Genomic DNA, 14102 nt, shown 5'->3' with positions numbered 1-14102 from the left:
CTTTAAATATTCATGTCTTCAAGTAGTTTAACCGATAACCTTTTTTCTCACAACAACAGGCTGTTCTTTTCGGGTACATACGTTTTATTCGTGAGATGCTATGGTTGGGCATGTATGTGTAACTAAATGCGAACACACAGAGTAACATTTCGTTACTCTTTCGAGTTTCCATTGTGTAATGTTTTGAATATTTTCCATGCGAACGGCTTTTGTGGACATTAGGCGCGCTTCACTATTATTCATAATAGAGCCCTCTAAGCAATCGATAAATTGTATCGGTGACGAGGCAGCAATCGAAAGTCTCTTCTTTTGTCGGTGGTCGAGTGGTGTTTACAGATCAAAGAATGTCTAAATAAATGTAATTAGGGTGCCGTCTCGGAGACAGTCAGCTGTGAGCAAAATCAATCATATGTGCCCCGAAGAAACTAACCAACTCGGCAGAGTGGGTTTTTTTACCCGACGTTGTACACTCATCGAGAAAGAGGACTCGATTTCTACAAACTTAACGATGCTTTGAAAACTGCTTAAGTTTCTCGGTATAGGTTGGCCGGTCAGCTGTTTTTGCTCGCCCAAGTTTTTGGTACCTGTTTCAGTGTACGCCACCGGCGCCATCAACGACAGGGTTCCAATTGAACAGATAGAAAATATGCGTTGATCCCTATTGCTTGGCGGAAAGTCGGGGAGTACTATCGATTGGAACTGTTTCACTTTTGTAACCAATTTGGGAAAGTCTCCCACTCTGGAGGAAGAATAAACACAAGGAGAAAATCAGGTCACAAAGGAGAAGGTCAATCAATGCATCCCCATTGAACTTAATTAAAAAACAAAAGAGTTGTCTAACATGCAAATAATCGCGTTGATTAACTCAAGTCAAGGTTGAAATCGGTAATTGCTCTTATATCATCGCCTTAATCAATAGCCATTATAGCGGCGTTCGTTGCACCCCACGAAGATTGGCAGTTTTGCCTTATCTGTAAGCACTATTTTGTTATGATTGTAATAAACGTAAGAGAGAACTCTCGATATCCTCGCTTTTTTCGCACGTATAAATCAAACATGGACAAACAAACAAAATCACAGGCAATCCTGAAATCCTTTGCAAAATAAAGCAAGAACCAATAATGGCGGAACAAAGACTGGTTTCTTAGCAACAACTCGTACGAGACGCGCCGAACTCCGCGAATGCAGTGAAACGACTGCTTCAGGTCCAGACGGTGTTGCGCAGAATCAGTATTTGTAGTTCCAGCCATTTTCCACCGGACACATTCGCCAGGAAACAGACACTCTATACTGATTGAAAAAAAAACAATTCTTCCGATTTATCGTGATCCTGTTTTCGTAAGGCAACATAGGAACCAAATGACCGATTTTTTTTAAAAAATCGTTTTAAAACGACTTTCAGCTAAGACAAAACATTTTAAGGGTTTTATTGATCGAATCGATTCTGTCAATCACTCGAAAATGTCTCTCTCGTAAAGCAGAAAATATAGTCAACGACATTGAGGGCGTTCATAGACATTGTGTGTAATCACAGACGAAGTGATGGTGGTGTAATCGCCCACATTTCTACCAGTATAATTAAGATGAAATTGACGTTTATAAGGAACAATGCCAAGGTAAGTTGATGGTCTCCTCTCTGCAAAATGTATTCTGATAAAACGTATTTGCTGTACAAATAATTCAATATCGAATGAAAAGCTGTATATCATACGATGATTTTAGGTTTTGGGGCCAGAACGTGGCCTGGTCGGTATCATCGCGGCGCTAAGGCGATTCCGTTAAGATAAGTCGCGCTTCGGTTCAGATAAGTTTCGAAGCGTTTGTTCAAACTTTTCCCGGGGAAACTTGAAATCGAAGTCTTTTATGATCAAGAAAAAAGACACCAGCGGGCCATCGTGCCAAGTTTGGGATTTGTGAAACAAATTCCCCGAACCTTCGCAATACTATAGTGATAATTTAAAATGGCCGCTCTATCCCTTTCTTCACGCTAACCCCCCCCCCCCCCCGCACCCGTGTCTTTCTCAAAAACAAGAAGTTGAAAACTTCACTTGATCCAAACAGTGACCTAAAAAGGGTCAAGACAAGCGTCAGACCAGAAATGTATCGTGGAAAAAAATGTAGTTGCCAAAAATCTGTCCAACGAGGTGACGATTTTTTATACAAGTACAACCTGTCTACGGTAAGCTGTAACTACTTAAAAATTTATCCGTTGAATGATACACATTGGAGTCTGCTATAAACCTTACCAAGAGCGAAAGAAAGTTACATGAAATATATCCACAGTTAGAGAAGGTCTACGTACCTGCTGTATATAAGAGTTTTTAAATTATAATTAAACGCTTTCTTACCTTTACGCATACACAAATGCCAAGTTTATTGTAGCAACCATGAAGTTAACCCAAACAATGTAAGCTTACATCGCCTTCATTAACAAAAAGTGTCTTTCCCAAGGTTCTCATCTCTTGATTCTTATTTCATCAATTTCGTCATTTTGTTTACTTGATAGCAATTTCACGACCTTTACCTTTCCCTACATACATCAGAATATGCAGCAATAAGATAAGCGTTTCGACGCCACAATTACCGTAGAATGGTTTCGATAATATGCCATGGAAGACAGAATAATCTTAATCTGCGTGCCGCACATCTGTACACCTGCAGAAAAGTGACTTTTCCATGTAGGAGAAGTTCATATCATCAGGAAACTGCACATGAGCCTCGGCACGGTGTGACCTCATGTTCATCATGGCTTTCCATGTAATTAATATAACTGCGTATCCAATTTTGCTTCAAGTCGAATCAGGGGTGTAGACCAGAACGTTTCAAACGCGCTCCGTGTAGCAGCAGCGAAACCGGCGGTCAGAGATTGTCCAAGTGAAGGGCTATTACGAACAAATTTCCACGTTCTCTTGGGCAAAAATCACCGCAAACGATTCTCCAGTTTGGCGGCGAGCTCTCGGCCGATGTCGATAAAAAGTTCCAGACACTGTACTAACGCAATGCCAGACCATCGCAGTGGCAAACTGTGCGTCCCGTTCTGCATCAGCAAACAGCTTCCAAAGATACCGTAATTTTTTCAAAAACCTGAACACGAAAAATTAGTACTATGCCAATTACCTTTATTTATTCCGTCAAGGTGAGCAGTGAAGCTAAAATGTTTACAGAGCTGTTGTTTAGCAATATTTCAAAATAATTATTTCATAACTGTAAATTGGTTTATCTCTCTAGGCAATCTATTCTGTCATTGTCAAAGTTTTGGATAGAAAAACCCGCCACGACATAAACCATGACGTGTTCAAATTGCAAGCTAGGAACACTTGTAAACATAAGCGTTCTTCTGTAATATTAAACGACTTCGTCTCCCGACTGCTTTCTCAGACCTGGTCATATTCCACACATAATTTCTGTCTTTGGTACATATACTCAAGCTGTGTGATTTCTATTCATGTTTGTTGCCGTTTAGTGCTCGCTGCAGTAATAACATAGTGATTCTAAGCATATATGCACATGACAAGACTTTAGCATTTCAGGCTATAGGGAGAGAGTTTAGCCATCGCAGTGCAGCCTGTGAAAATCACGAGACTCCGATCCAACCAATTTGTCGATAGAAGGCGACGTCCTCAGCGGTGTGTTAGATATTCTGGGTTGCGTTGCTTGTCGTTCAAAGTTACTTATGACACCGGTAAAGTCACTACAAAATATAAAAAGATTGTTTACTGAAATTTGCCTAATTAAACAACATTTCTTTTTCAATTTTACGCTACCCACTTTTGTTCGGCTGTATTGGACTCAATATTACTGACAAGGTATATATGCGAAGACAAGTGTTGTAAAATACGGAGGATTACGGCTTTATAGATAAAATAAAATTTCGTTGTAAAATTCACCATGAAGCCTCTGACACAGTGAGTAGTGTCGTGCTTTAAAACGCGCAGTCTTCGGGCGAAACCGCACATGGGGAAGTTCTTGACTATACCTTAGCATATAACGAAAATACCAAGCGTTACACAGCGTCTCCCTGTTTCTCGTTTCAACAGCTTTCCCACCACGGCTTCTCTGGAAGGTACGACAGACACCCCGTAATATCCGGGACATATGACCTTTATCGCACCGCTGCATGACAGTTACAGCCCATGGCACCATTCTTTGGAATTGATGTTCACATCACTTATCTATATCCTATATTTTGCGTTAAAGAGCAAACTATTTCATATTCGTCGTTTTTACCGAGGAGCGCTCCTCTTCAAGCCACGCGACAAAGCGATTAGAGGTAAAGCAATCTACAGAACGCTCGTGAATCGCGCCAAAATCTGTAAGTGTCTGATCCGCGCGTAGATTACCCCGCCAAAATGCAGAAATGAAGAGATACTCTCGGGTGATGCATCAAGATAAAAAGTGAATTCGCGGTTTTTAATATGAGTGGATATCGTTCTTCTGGGTGTACACGCGATGTAATTCAGGTTTTCATTCCTTATCGTTAAAGCTTAACCACATTTCGGATATTTTCAATGATATACGCGAGATGGCAAAGTTCGTAAGGCCCATTACCCGCGTAGACCCTGCCACGCTACTGATATCGCGCCCTGTAATTTATACCATACAGATATCGCCCTTTGCTGACGCCGTTGAGAATAATTCATAACCTCGCTTTGGGGACGAGCAGTTATATTTGGATGAAAACAATTAGTGAATTGTTACAGCGCTAATTAATGAGAATAGCTTTTAAATTGTTTGCCTAATGAGATACACTGACCATAGACCCTAGACCCTAGGGAGAAACAAAACAGACTTAAATTTGGTGTAAGGGTTCGGACGGATAGAAACAATGTTAACATTTCGTTTCTCTGGCCGACAACAATGAAAAACACAAGCTATCTGCATGGTCATATTAGTGTTTCAGGGTTGATCGTGTCAGGTTTTATTGTAACCTAACCGCTTCTTTGTCATTTTCACCTATCCTTGATGTATCCGACATTCTGCATGAGACGACGGTGATTCAGTATACTGTGACAAGCATGTAATTGAATAGGGCTGGATGCTTTGTCGATGCTAAACACTGGAGTTGTTTAGTTTGTTAATCGCCAGCTCGTCTAGGCCGGGCTCTGTGCCACCCCTCGCCGAATATGATTGGCAAATAGCCGATTCCTTCGATTGGAGCTTAGCTGTTCCGCATGAAAAGAAAGAAGTGGTGTCGAATGCGATCGATTGCGTTATTGTGTTTCCTTGAAGAGAGAAAGAACAGTATTAATCTGTCGTAGTAATCACTTTTTTATAACAAATTTAGGATATGACGTAGTTGCATATTCATTACGATACACCTCGAACAATATATACTTCATTATCTCAACCTTCAACGCCATTTATAATCTGCTCTGTGTCTGGTCTACCGTGATATGCTTATCCTGGTTTATAAAACACGGTGTGAACCATTAGATCCCGGGAAGGTCAGGCAAGTCCATAGGGAAACCCCGCAAAGTATATTTTGTTCAGCGTCGTTGCAAAAGGAGCATTTTACACGAATTGAAAGTGCAAAAAGTGTTGAACTCTGGTGAAATACTTTTCCTATCTTAAAACATATGTCGATACGGATTATCATCGGTCTGAATATCCCCAACCCCAATCCAACCCCCCCCCCCCCAGTTTGATGTCGCATCTCTTGGAAGTCTGATCCAGCACAGAATGGACTCATTCTTATTTATTATTTTTGTTTTGTTATTGCTTTTTGTCTCGTTTTAATCACTTTTTGTCATGCCCACCCTCAGAAGATTGCGGTTCGTCTCCGTCGTGGTCGCCTACAAGAGGTGTGACAAGTGTTATGACAATATAATTAAAGTTATAAAGGCAGCTAGCACCTCGAAGTTGAAAGACTTAAAATTTGGTCCAAACTTTCCTCAAGGAAACTCTTGACTATTCTTTCTGAAACTCAAGAACAGAAATAGGGCGTCATCGTGCAGATTCTGGTACACTGGAAACTTAACGACATATTTGAAATTCAAAATGGCCGCAATTCCTGTCTAAACTCTTCAGAGGGGATTTCATTTTCGATTTTCACCAAATATAAGACGGTAAAAAGTTTACTTAGTCCAAGATCTTCAAATTGGGCCCATGCAATCAGAAAAAGTACTGTAAAAAATTTAGAGTCCGAGTATCTGGCCTGGAGGCGCATCCTATTTGAAGTTCAGCAATTCTCGGAAAAAATATATATACCCTAAACACTGTGCCATATTCCGAACAGAATTTATCTTCAATGATACCATCTTGCCTTACAGTTATTACTTCGCAGATGTGCAATACTACTACACATATAGATAACGCAAGTATCATATTTCTCTTTCCATGTTTTCGATATAGGAAAATGCCAGTAGGTGGATAAGCGGAGCAGGCGTTTTTACGGCCAATATTGTACAGAGGTTGTGACGGAATAATAGAGGGCGCCGCTTGAGAGGCTCATAATGGATATCTCGATATAATCCAATAAGCAACGTATGATACTTGACGACGACAGATCTGTTACCATGACAACAGTCAGTGGCACGCCTACTTCCTTGCCCGAATCACCTCGGATGCTAGTTGACGACTACGAAGACGATTGTCCAGAATTAAGGTCTCCGGGCAATGTTCATCGCCTAGGCATGCCGTCTCCTCAAAATGAAACGGACACCGGGGCGGTCGTCTTCGGCACGGTCGGCGTCGCAACCCCGACCATCGCCTTCTCCACAAGCTTCGTCTTCGGAATCCTCGCACTTGTCGCGTTCTACAGGATCAGAGATCGCAAACGTGGTGTCATTTTTTACCGTCTGCTGTCAGCCTTACTCTGGACTGACTTGATATCGGTGGTGGCTATCGGCTCGGGGCCGGTGGCGACCGCTGTCACCGGCTCGTGGTTGTTGAAGGAGTTACCTCTGTTTTGTGACTGCCATAGCGCCGCTATGCTCTTCAACTGGTATGTGGCGTCGTTTCTCCTTGCCCTCATGTCTCTCGAACGGTACTTGGCGACGCGCCGTCCGGTCGCGTACGGTGTGAAGATGGAGCGCCGGAAAGTCAAGTGGATGGTCGGCATATCATGGGTGCTGGCCGTCTTCGTCGCCATCCTGCCGGCGGTTGGCTTCGGCAACAACGTCATACACTTCCCGGGCACCTGGTGTTTCTTCAACTGGTTCTCCCGCGACACTTCGCAGCGACTCTACGCCAGCCTCTTCGTGGCCGTCGTGCTCGGCGTCATGATAGGCGTCACGGGCAGTACCGCCAGCGTCGGCATCACCATCAGGATCCGTCACCGCGGGAGGCGAAACAGCGTCACCGAGATGAAGCCGGAGCGACGCAAGGGGAAGGGAGACGGTAAAGCGGCCGTAGAAATGGTGCTACTGCTGACAGGGTTCATTTCTGTGTTCATCGCGTGTTGGACGCCCCTCATCGTAAGTTTTGCTAAAATTATATCATTCATGTTCAGTGTTATATTAGCACCCCATGACTACAACATAAATGTGTTTCCTTGTGGAAAATTTCGAACACTTTTTATGATTAACCCCTCATCCGTTCATATCGATAGGGATTGTACTTCATGTAATTATTTAAATACAAGCTACAAAAGAACGGTTTATCACGTTTCCGACTTTCAAACCGAGAACCACAGACCGTCAGCGTGGGACCTTGGTTGGAATAACCAGTTCCTATTAAGACCTTCATCAAGGAAGGGAAATCTATGCGTAGTTCGAGATGTCGTGATGTAGAAAATTGCATTTCTTAAAATGGATGTTTCATTGCACAAATATAACGCATTGAGACCAATTACACGTCTAACTGCAAATTTCTATGGCTAACGCCGGTGGCCATACTGTCCCCTGAGCAAATCGTCTAGCATGGCAATCGTGTCCTTATCATTTCAGGCATGCAGAATGTAGTACAGCAGTCGCAGTCGGAAAGAATCCAAATTTATCATGTAAACTTCAGTTTCAGTGGAAAATAAAATAGCATGAAGACCCCTAAAAATCATCTGATACAAACTCGATCCGCGGTTTGAAAAGCACGTCGTTGACGAATGTCTAGATGCGAAAGTACGTGCCACTGTGTACGTGCGTGTGTGTGCCTGCACGTGTGCCTCCGCATTCGGCCCAAGGGAAAGGTAGCGGAGTGGGTCGGATGGATTTAATGTGTTTGCGAGTTGTTGGATGGCGCGCAGCTTCATTTGGAGATGCTTCCATCTATAAAGTCGGAGTCGTAGTGTCTTTACAGCAAATCAAGCCAAAGAATCGTTTCATCGCAGCCATATTGTCCTGTCCTTTTATCGAGTATGTGACCAGAATGGTGAACGTTTCCTCATAGTGATCGTTTCCTTGACGACATCATAGTACCATGATTGGCAAAACATTGACAATATAAATTTCACACGTCAGAGTATACCTGTCCCGCTTTTCAGAGAAATATACTAGCCATTTCGGGCTGCTCACATTTTGCGAGAGCAGGCGACAAGTATATCGGGTCAAAGTTTATGAACCCCGCGCGCGAAAATGAAAGAGTCACAGTGCTGCCATTTGGAGGCGGGAGAAATATGGCACATTCTAGGTGCAAAATCAATCCGTTGCTTATCAATTTCTTTTAGGTTAGAGGTTACAGAAAATGAAAGAAACTATGTGGCAAAACTTTGTCACTGCATTATCCTAAAATAAACGTATGGATTTTAGTATAAAGTGACTTTACAAAATGATGCCAAATTTGGCGGTTAAATCTTCACGATAAGTATCGAGAGTTCTCTCTAAAATACAGGAGATGGACAGCTTTGCTTAGTTTCACATTCGCAATGCAATTCGGTAGAATGCACCTCCGTGACTATTTTTGAAACACTTTTCAGGTCTACCGCTTGTGAGGTTCATTTTTGGAGCTCTTGGAGTAAATAAAGTTTTCATCGTCTTATTTACTAATCATATAGTTATATCATTATTTATTTATTTATCAAATCGAAAATTTACTTTTTCCCCGAAGAGTTAAACCCGGAGGCGGCCATTTTGAATGTCAAGTGTCGGTAAATGTTAGGCAATTTCAATTTGTTTCTTTGGTGCCGACCTCCCGATTTTGATTTTGATTTTGTAAGAGAACGGTCGACAGCTGTCTTTAGGAAATGTTCAACAAAGGTTCAAGTTTTTCATTTTCGAGGAGGATAATTCCATAACATCTCAAATGTGGCACGTAATTACCGCATGAGAGTTTTCCACTTTCATAGTGCTGACCTCTCACGCTTTCATAGATCAACGATGTCGGTCGTCACCTCTGTGACACATTTTGGTGAGTGTGTATGCCGTTGTAGTTCACTACCTCGTTACCGTATAAAGATAAAACATAAAATAGTGCATTTCTCAGGGAAAATAACTTCAGCGTGCCTTTTGCTGGTAAATTATCGATCGTGAAATTTTTTCGTGGAATGTAATAGGGAAAGTTGCTCCCCGGTCTATACCTGATACCATTATATATATATATATATATATATATATATATATATATATATATATATATATATATATATATATATGAAACTTAGTAACAGCTCGATATTATTACTTTATACTTGAAGTAATTATATATATATATATATATATATATATATATATATTCTTTAAAAAACTATTTTGTTCTATTGTAGATGAAAATTTGGTCGACACCCTCGAAAAGAATGTGCAACGAAACAATTCAATGGAACTGATTGCTTTCCGTTTGGCCATGGCCCGATTTTGCCTGAACCCGCTGGTCTTTCTCATCTCACGCGCCCAGTTCGTGAGAAAGCATTGCTGTGTCCAGGATGGAGACGCCGGTTCGTCGGCGATAGCGGCGCACCCGGCGGCCGATGGCGAAGGGTCGGGCCCCGAGGAGAGCTGTTGCGATTGCTGCTGCTCGCCGATGAGATGGACACAGGACGGTGAACTCGACTCGCGGTTTTCCTACTTCAGCAGCGGGCGAACGGTGTACGGCGGAGAACTGTCTGGCTGCAACGGACAGAGCTCTGCTGACGCCAATGCGGAGCCGCTACCGCCTTCGTCTCTAGACATTCACAGGTAAGCTTACTCTAAAATATTGGCCAGAGACAGAAGAGAAATATTTTTACTCCATTGCCTATGGTAAATATAAGTCTATCATATTTCCCTTGCCACAAATTACATCACCTGCCGTGTGCATTCCTAACAACCTGCTTTATATCAAAACGCTCAAAATACACCGTTGGATGCACGTTAACAGCGACAGTCACGACTGAACGGCTACAAAAAGCAGTATATAGTGTCGATGTTATCGTTCGACATGTTGATCCATAATTTAAATCGAAGAATTTAATAGGTTTTCGCTTGCGATGTTTTCGTTAATATTTATAATGTAAATGTTTTTTCAGTCAATTCTATTGCCCTATTTCGATGTAATGAACTTGAAAAAGCCAATCGTATTATGTTGTTTCAAAGTGTGTCTGTGTCTGTGTCTGTGTCTATTCCCAGTCCTATTGCTCCGTTAAGCCAAAGTACATGACTTGGCCTAAATTTGTAAAACATGACCTATAGGTGTTATTAGCGTTTTCTAAGAGGTCTTGTGGAGAAAAAAAACTAATAATCGGACAACAGTGCAGATGAAATAGCTATAGATAATGGGCAAGTTCGTCTTTCATTACACGCTTTATTGTGAGTGCAAATCACTGCATTTATTTAATAGGAACATCCGGGAGTTAGCGGGCCGGTGAATGATTTATTACATGCCTGGTATATCGAACGTCGCGCGCTCCATAGGATTCGATGGTAACTTGTTGATAAAGTAGCGGACCGCATAGTCATCACTGGACGGAAAGTGAACCGGAACTATTTTCAACTGGACGATTGATAAAGTTATAAAATTACACGTTTTACGAAGGAAATACCGCTTTTATAAAAAATGAGGAAAAATTTAAAAAACCGCATAATTATAACGATGATTTAAATACATCGATGCGCCGTTCGATGATGAAAATCATTCTATTTTTCACCAAATTTTCGTTTAAAATGACATAAAGTATATGATTGTCATTTGTATGTAAACTCAAAAAATTGGAGAGAAAACTATGTAAGAGACTGAGTCATGTAATAAAAACGCTATTGCCCAAACAAGGGACTACGTACCCTCGAGGCAGCAGACAATTTGCCCTCCTTACGTCGGGCAAGTGGTCATGCACCTGTCCTCGGGCACATATTCCTAACATGTTTGTGCTATGATATAATATAATCTGTTGTTTTGCGTTTTTGTGACCGGTGATGTGCATTGACAGAACTATTTTTACTATACAGGGAAGTGAGTATCCCAGGAACCAATGCAAGCCCACGGGTACCTAGAAGGGACCGACACAAGATGGAAGTCACTGTCAATGTGTGATCGGATAATACACGCGGTGTCTCGCAGAAACTGACGTCATATAGCGCTCGTTGGTGCACGGGTCTGCCCGCTCATTGCACAAACAAAACGATCCTTCGGTGGAATTGTGTGAGGGCGCTCAACACATGCGCTCTTGTCAACGGGGAAAATGCAAGCTCCTGTGATCGAACGGTTTACTACCGAGTTATGTGAATTGATGTAACCAGTACTTCGCTCTGACGATCAATGTTCAAATCTGAGACCTTTACATAATCGTTTGTTCTGAGTACTGTCCTGTGAAAGCGTCTCCTCTTTTGTTCATTGCTGGCACCGTAGTGTGAGAATTCATCGTCTCTCCAGTCTGAACCAACACAACTCTTGAGAAGAAACTTTTGCTAAGAGCTTTACTCCCTATCGAAAGAATGGAAAGACCCTGAAACAGACCATTCGATCGGAAGTGTTTCAACCGATAAGGATATCATTCAAGAGCATTTATAAGGCATTTATCTTTCCCAGTGAGCTCTACTTTTAATTTAGTAATGTACTCTGTACGCCTCTGCTATCAGGTGCGCTTTTTATCCAGTTTTGTCAGTAGATAGTATTGAGGTCAAATGTAAGCATATCTTCAAGAAAATTGAAAGCTGTTCACTGTTTTCTTTCTTCCGCTGAATGAAAGAATCGGCATTATTCATGTGAGTCACGGGATGATGCGAGTATTTTAAAATCCTCAGTTGTCTCAAAGACGCCATAACCTAATTCGTCCTTGTCGGACGCTTCTGTTGTTGTAAGTCAGGACCGATGAGTATTGTTATTGTTCTGCAAATTCTTTAGATGTTGTTTATATTTTTCTTGTTCGGGTATTCCACACAAACAAACAGATAATACCTTCAGAATTTTTTAAACAGTTTTTTCCTCACTCGAAGCTGATGACGTCAGCCGAGTTTTCTGTTACATTACGTCATGCACAGTAAAAGTCTAATATAACGCAATGCGGCACAAACTATTCGTGGCTACAAGGTATCTACAAAAAGAATGGGGTTATTACAGAAAGAGAGTTGCCTGAGGCGCGCTTTTGTATTTACACTGTAAACCCAATTTTGGTGTCGCCACCGTCTTTTCTACGGATCTTTTTTTCGTAAAATCGATGTGAAGTGTTCATATATTTTAATATTACTCCAGTTTCTGATGAAGATGTTTTCCATGTAACAACCGTTATAAAATTCATGTCTGTAATTTTCAATCGACTCTGTGTATCCTGTCACTGTGACATTAAAATGTTCTCGCGAGCAATGCGCAATTCTAGTGCGAGTTTTCTTGCACATCGTGCGCAAGCCAGTGAGATTCAAAGCTTGCATTTCAGATCATGTGAAGTACAGACATACAGGAATATTTCTCCACCAGTTTCAGAGTTTCAAAAAGTCCTGGTTTTCACAGAGAACATTTGTTTCTAGACGTGGTTATAAAGCTGGTGCAATATCTATTACATCGTCCGTGCGTTGTGCATACAGAGCCCAAGGTGAGAAACAAAGAACGGGCCCATGCAAGCCCTGGCTCTATTGTGAGCATTCGTCGATATTTGCCGATAATTATCGTCTTTTTTTTGTATCGATGTCTAATGGGGTGGTCTATCCGAGGCAATTGTCTGTTTTTCAGGTTCTGTGCGGATGAATTCTCTCTATTGTTCATTATTTATCTATTTACGCACTCCTTCACGACGAGACCGTCTCTGCCGACCTCCTCTGTCTCGGTAACAATACACAGACGTGGCAAACGTCCCCTGCTCTGGGTGATTGCCCGAATGCAATGCAAACATGAAAGTTTACGTGAGTGAGGGAGACAAACCACGGTCCCTCCACAAACTATTCATAGCCTTGAAAAATAGGAATCTAATCTGTTTTGATAAAACTTGCAAATGGACCGATGTTGTGTACACACAGCCGGTCTGTGATTTTTGTCGTTTATTTTGGCGCCAATAAGTGCCCTATCGGGTAAAGTCCCTCTCCATCGCTGTGATAAGTCGCTTGTTGACGTAAGTAAACTACTCCAGAAAAGACTCTCATTCAATTGCTTTACAAAGAGCTTCCGTACAGGTTGAAACAGGGCCAGGACACACCACTCACAACCATTAACGTCAGAGAATCCTTTTAAAACCAGACCATCCGCCAGTCTATCTAATCGATTATACCCAAATTTAGCGTAATTGGAACGTCTGGACACTGTTTAGCGTTCTAAAGCATGGAGTGCGATCTCCATGCTTAAAGTAAGACATTTTTGTTACCCATGCTATACTTGGTCCCAGAGGTCTTGGTGTTTTGTGTCAATGCTAATTGGCTTGTGTAATGAGTTACTTCCCACCTTTTGGTGAGTTCAGTACCTAGCTTAGCACATTTATAACACTCTTTCGAATTAAGTCGAGTTTTTGTGTCTCCTATAATGGAATTTTCATATTGAATACATTCAATACACGGGATGGCTTGTAGCTGAAATTGGATTTACTCGTTTGGGCAGGCTCCAGTGACAGAACACGAGAACGAAAGTCTCTCGTTTTAAATAGCCTGCTGAGAAAAGTGTACGATTTTCGTTTGAAATCAACTGATCGCGATAGATAGTAACATTCTTGAAAAACTCGTTTGTGATTTCTGTTGAAAGTGTTCTCTATGTACATCGAAATGTGATCGAATGTCTGTTAAATACGGTGATGATGTTTTGGTTTGTTTGTTTCTTTGTTTGTTTGTTTGTGTTTTGCAACT

At 41.6% G+C, this 14102-nt stretch overlaps 1 protein-coding gene across 2 annotated transcripts in view; it reads left to right on the top strand.

Moving 5' to 3' along the window:
* LOC139138785 (prostaglandin F2-alpha receptor-like) overlaps positions 1-12711 on the top strand; it is a 53042-nt gene extending 40331 nt beyond the window's left edge. For both annotated transcript variants that reach the window (XM_070707313.1, XM_070707311.1), the window contains exons 2-4: positions 6352-7415; positions 9635-10043; positions 11289-12711. In XM_070707313.1, coding sequence (XP_070563414.1) covers positions 6486-7415; positions 9635-9694 — 990 coding nt within the window. In that variant the 5' untranslated portion in view covers positions 6352-6485 and the 3' untranslated portion in view covers positions 9695-10043; positions 11289-12711. The remainder of the gene's footprint in view (positions 1-6351; positions 7416-9634; positions 10044-11288) is intronic.
* Positions 12712-14102: the final 1391 nt, after the last annotated feature.

Source organism: Ptychodera flava, chromosome 8 (genome assembly GCF_041260155.1).
Source record: "Ptychodera flava strain L36383 chromosome 8, AS_Pfla_20210202, whole genome shotgun sequence".
In the NCBI taxonomy this organism is placed as follows: Eukaryota; Metazoa; Hemichordata; class Enteropneusta; family Ptychoderidae; genus Ptychodera; species Ptychodera flava.
Note: the sequence above shows the minus strand (reverse complement) of the source record. Positions and strands in the feature narration are given on the sequence as shown.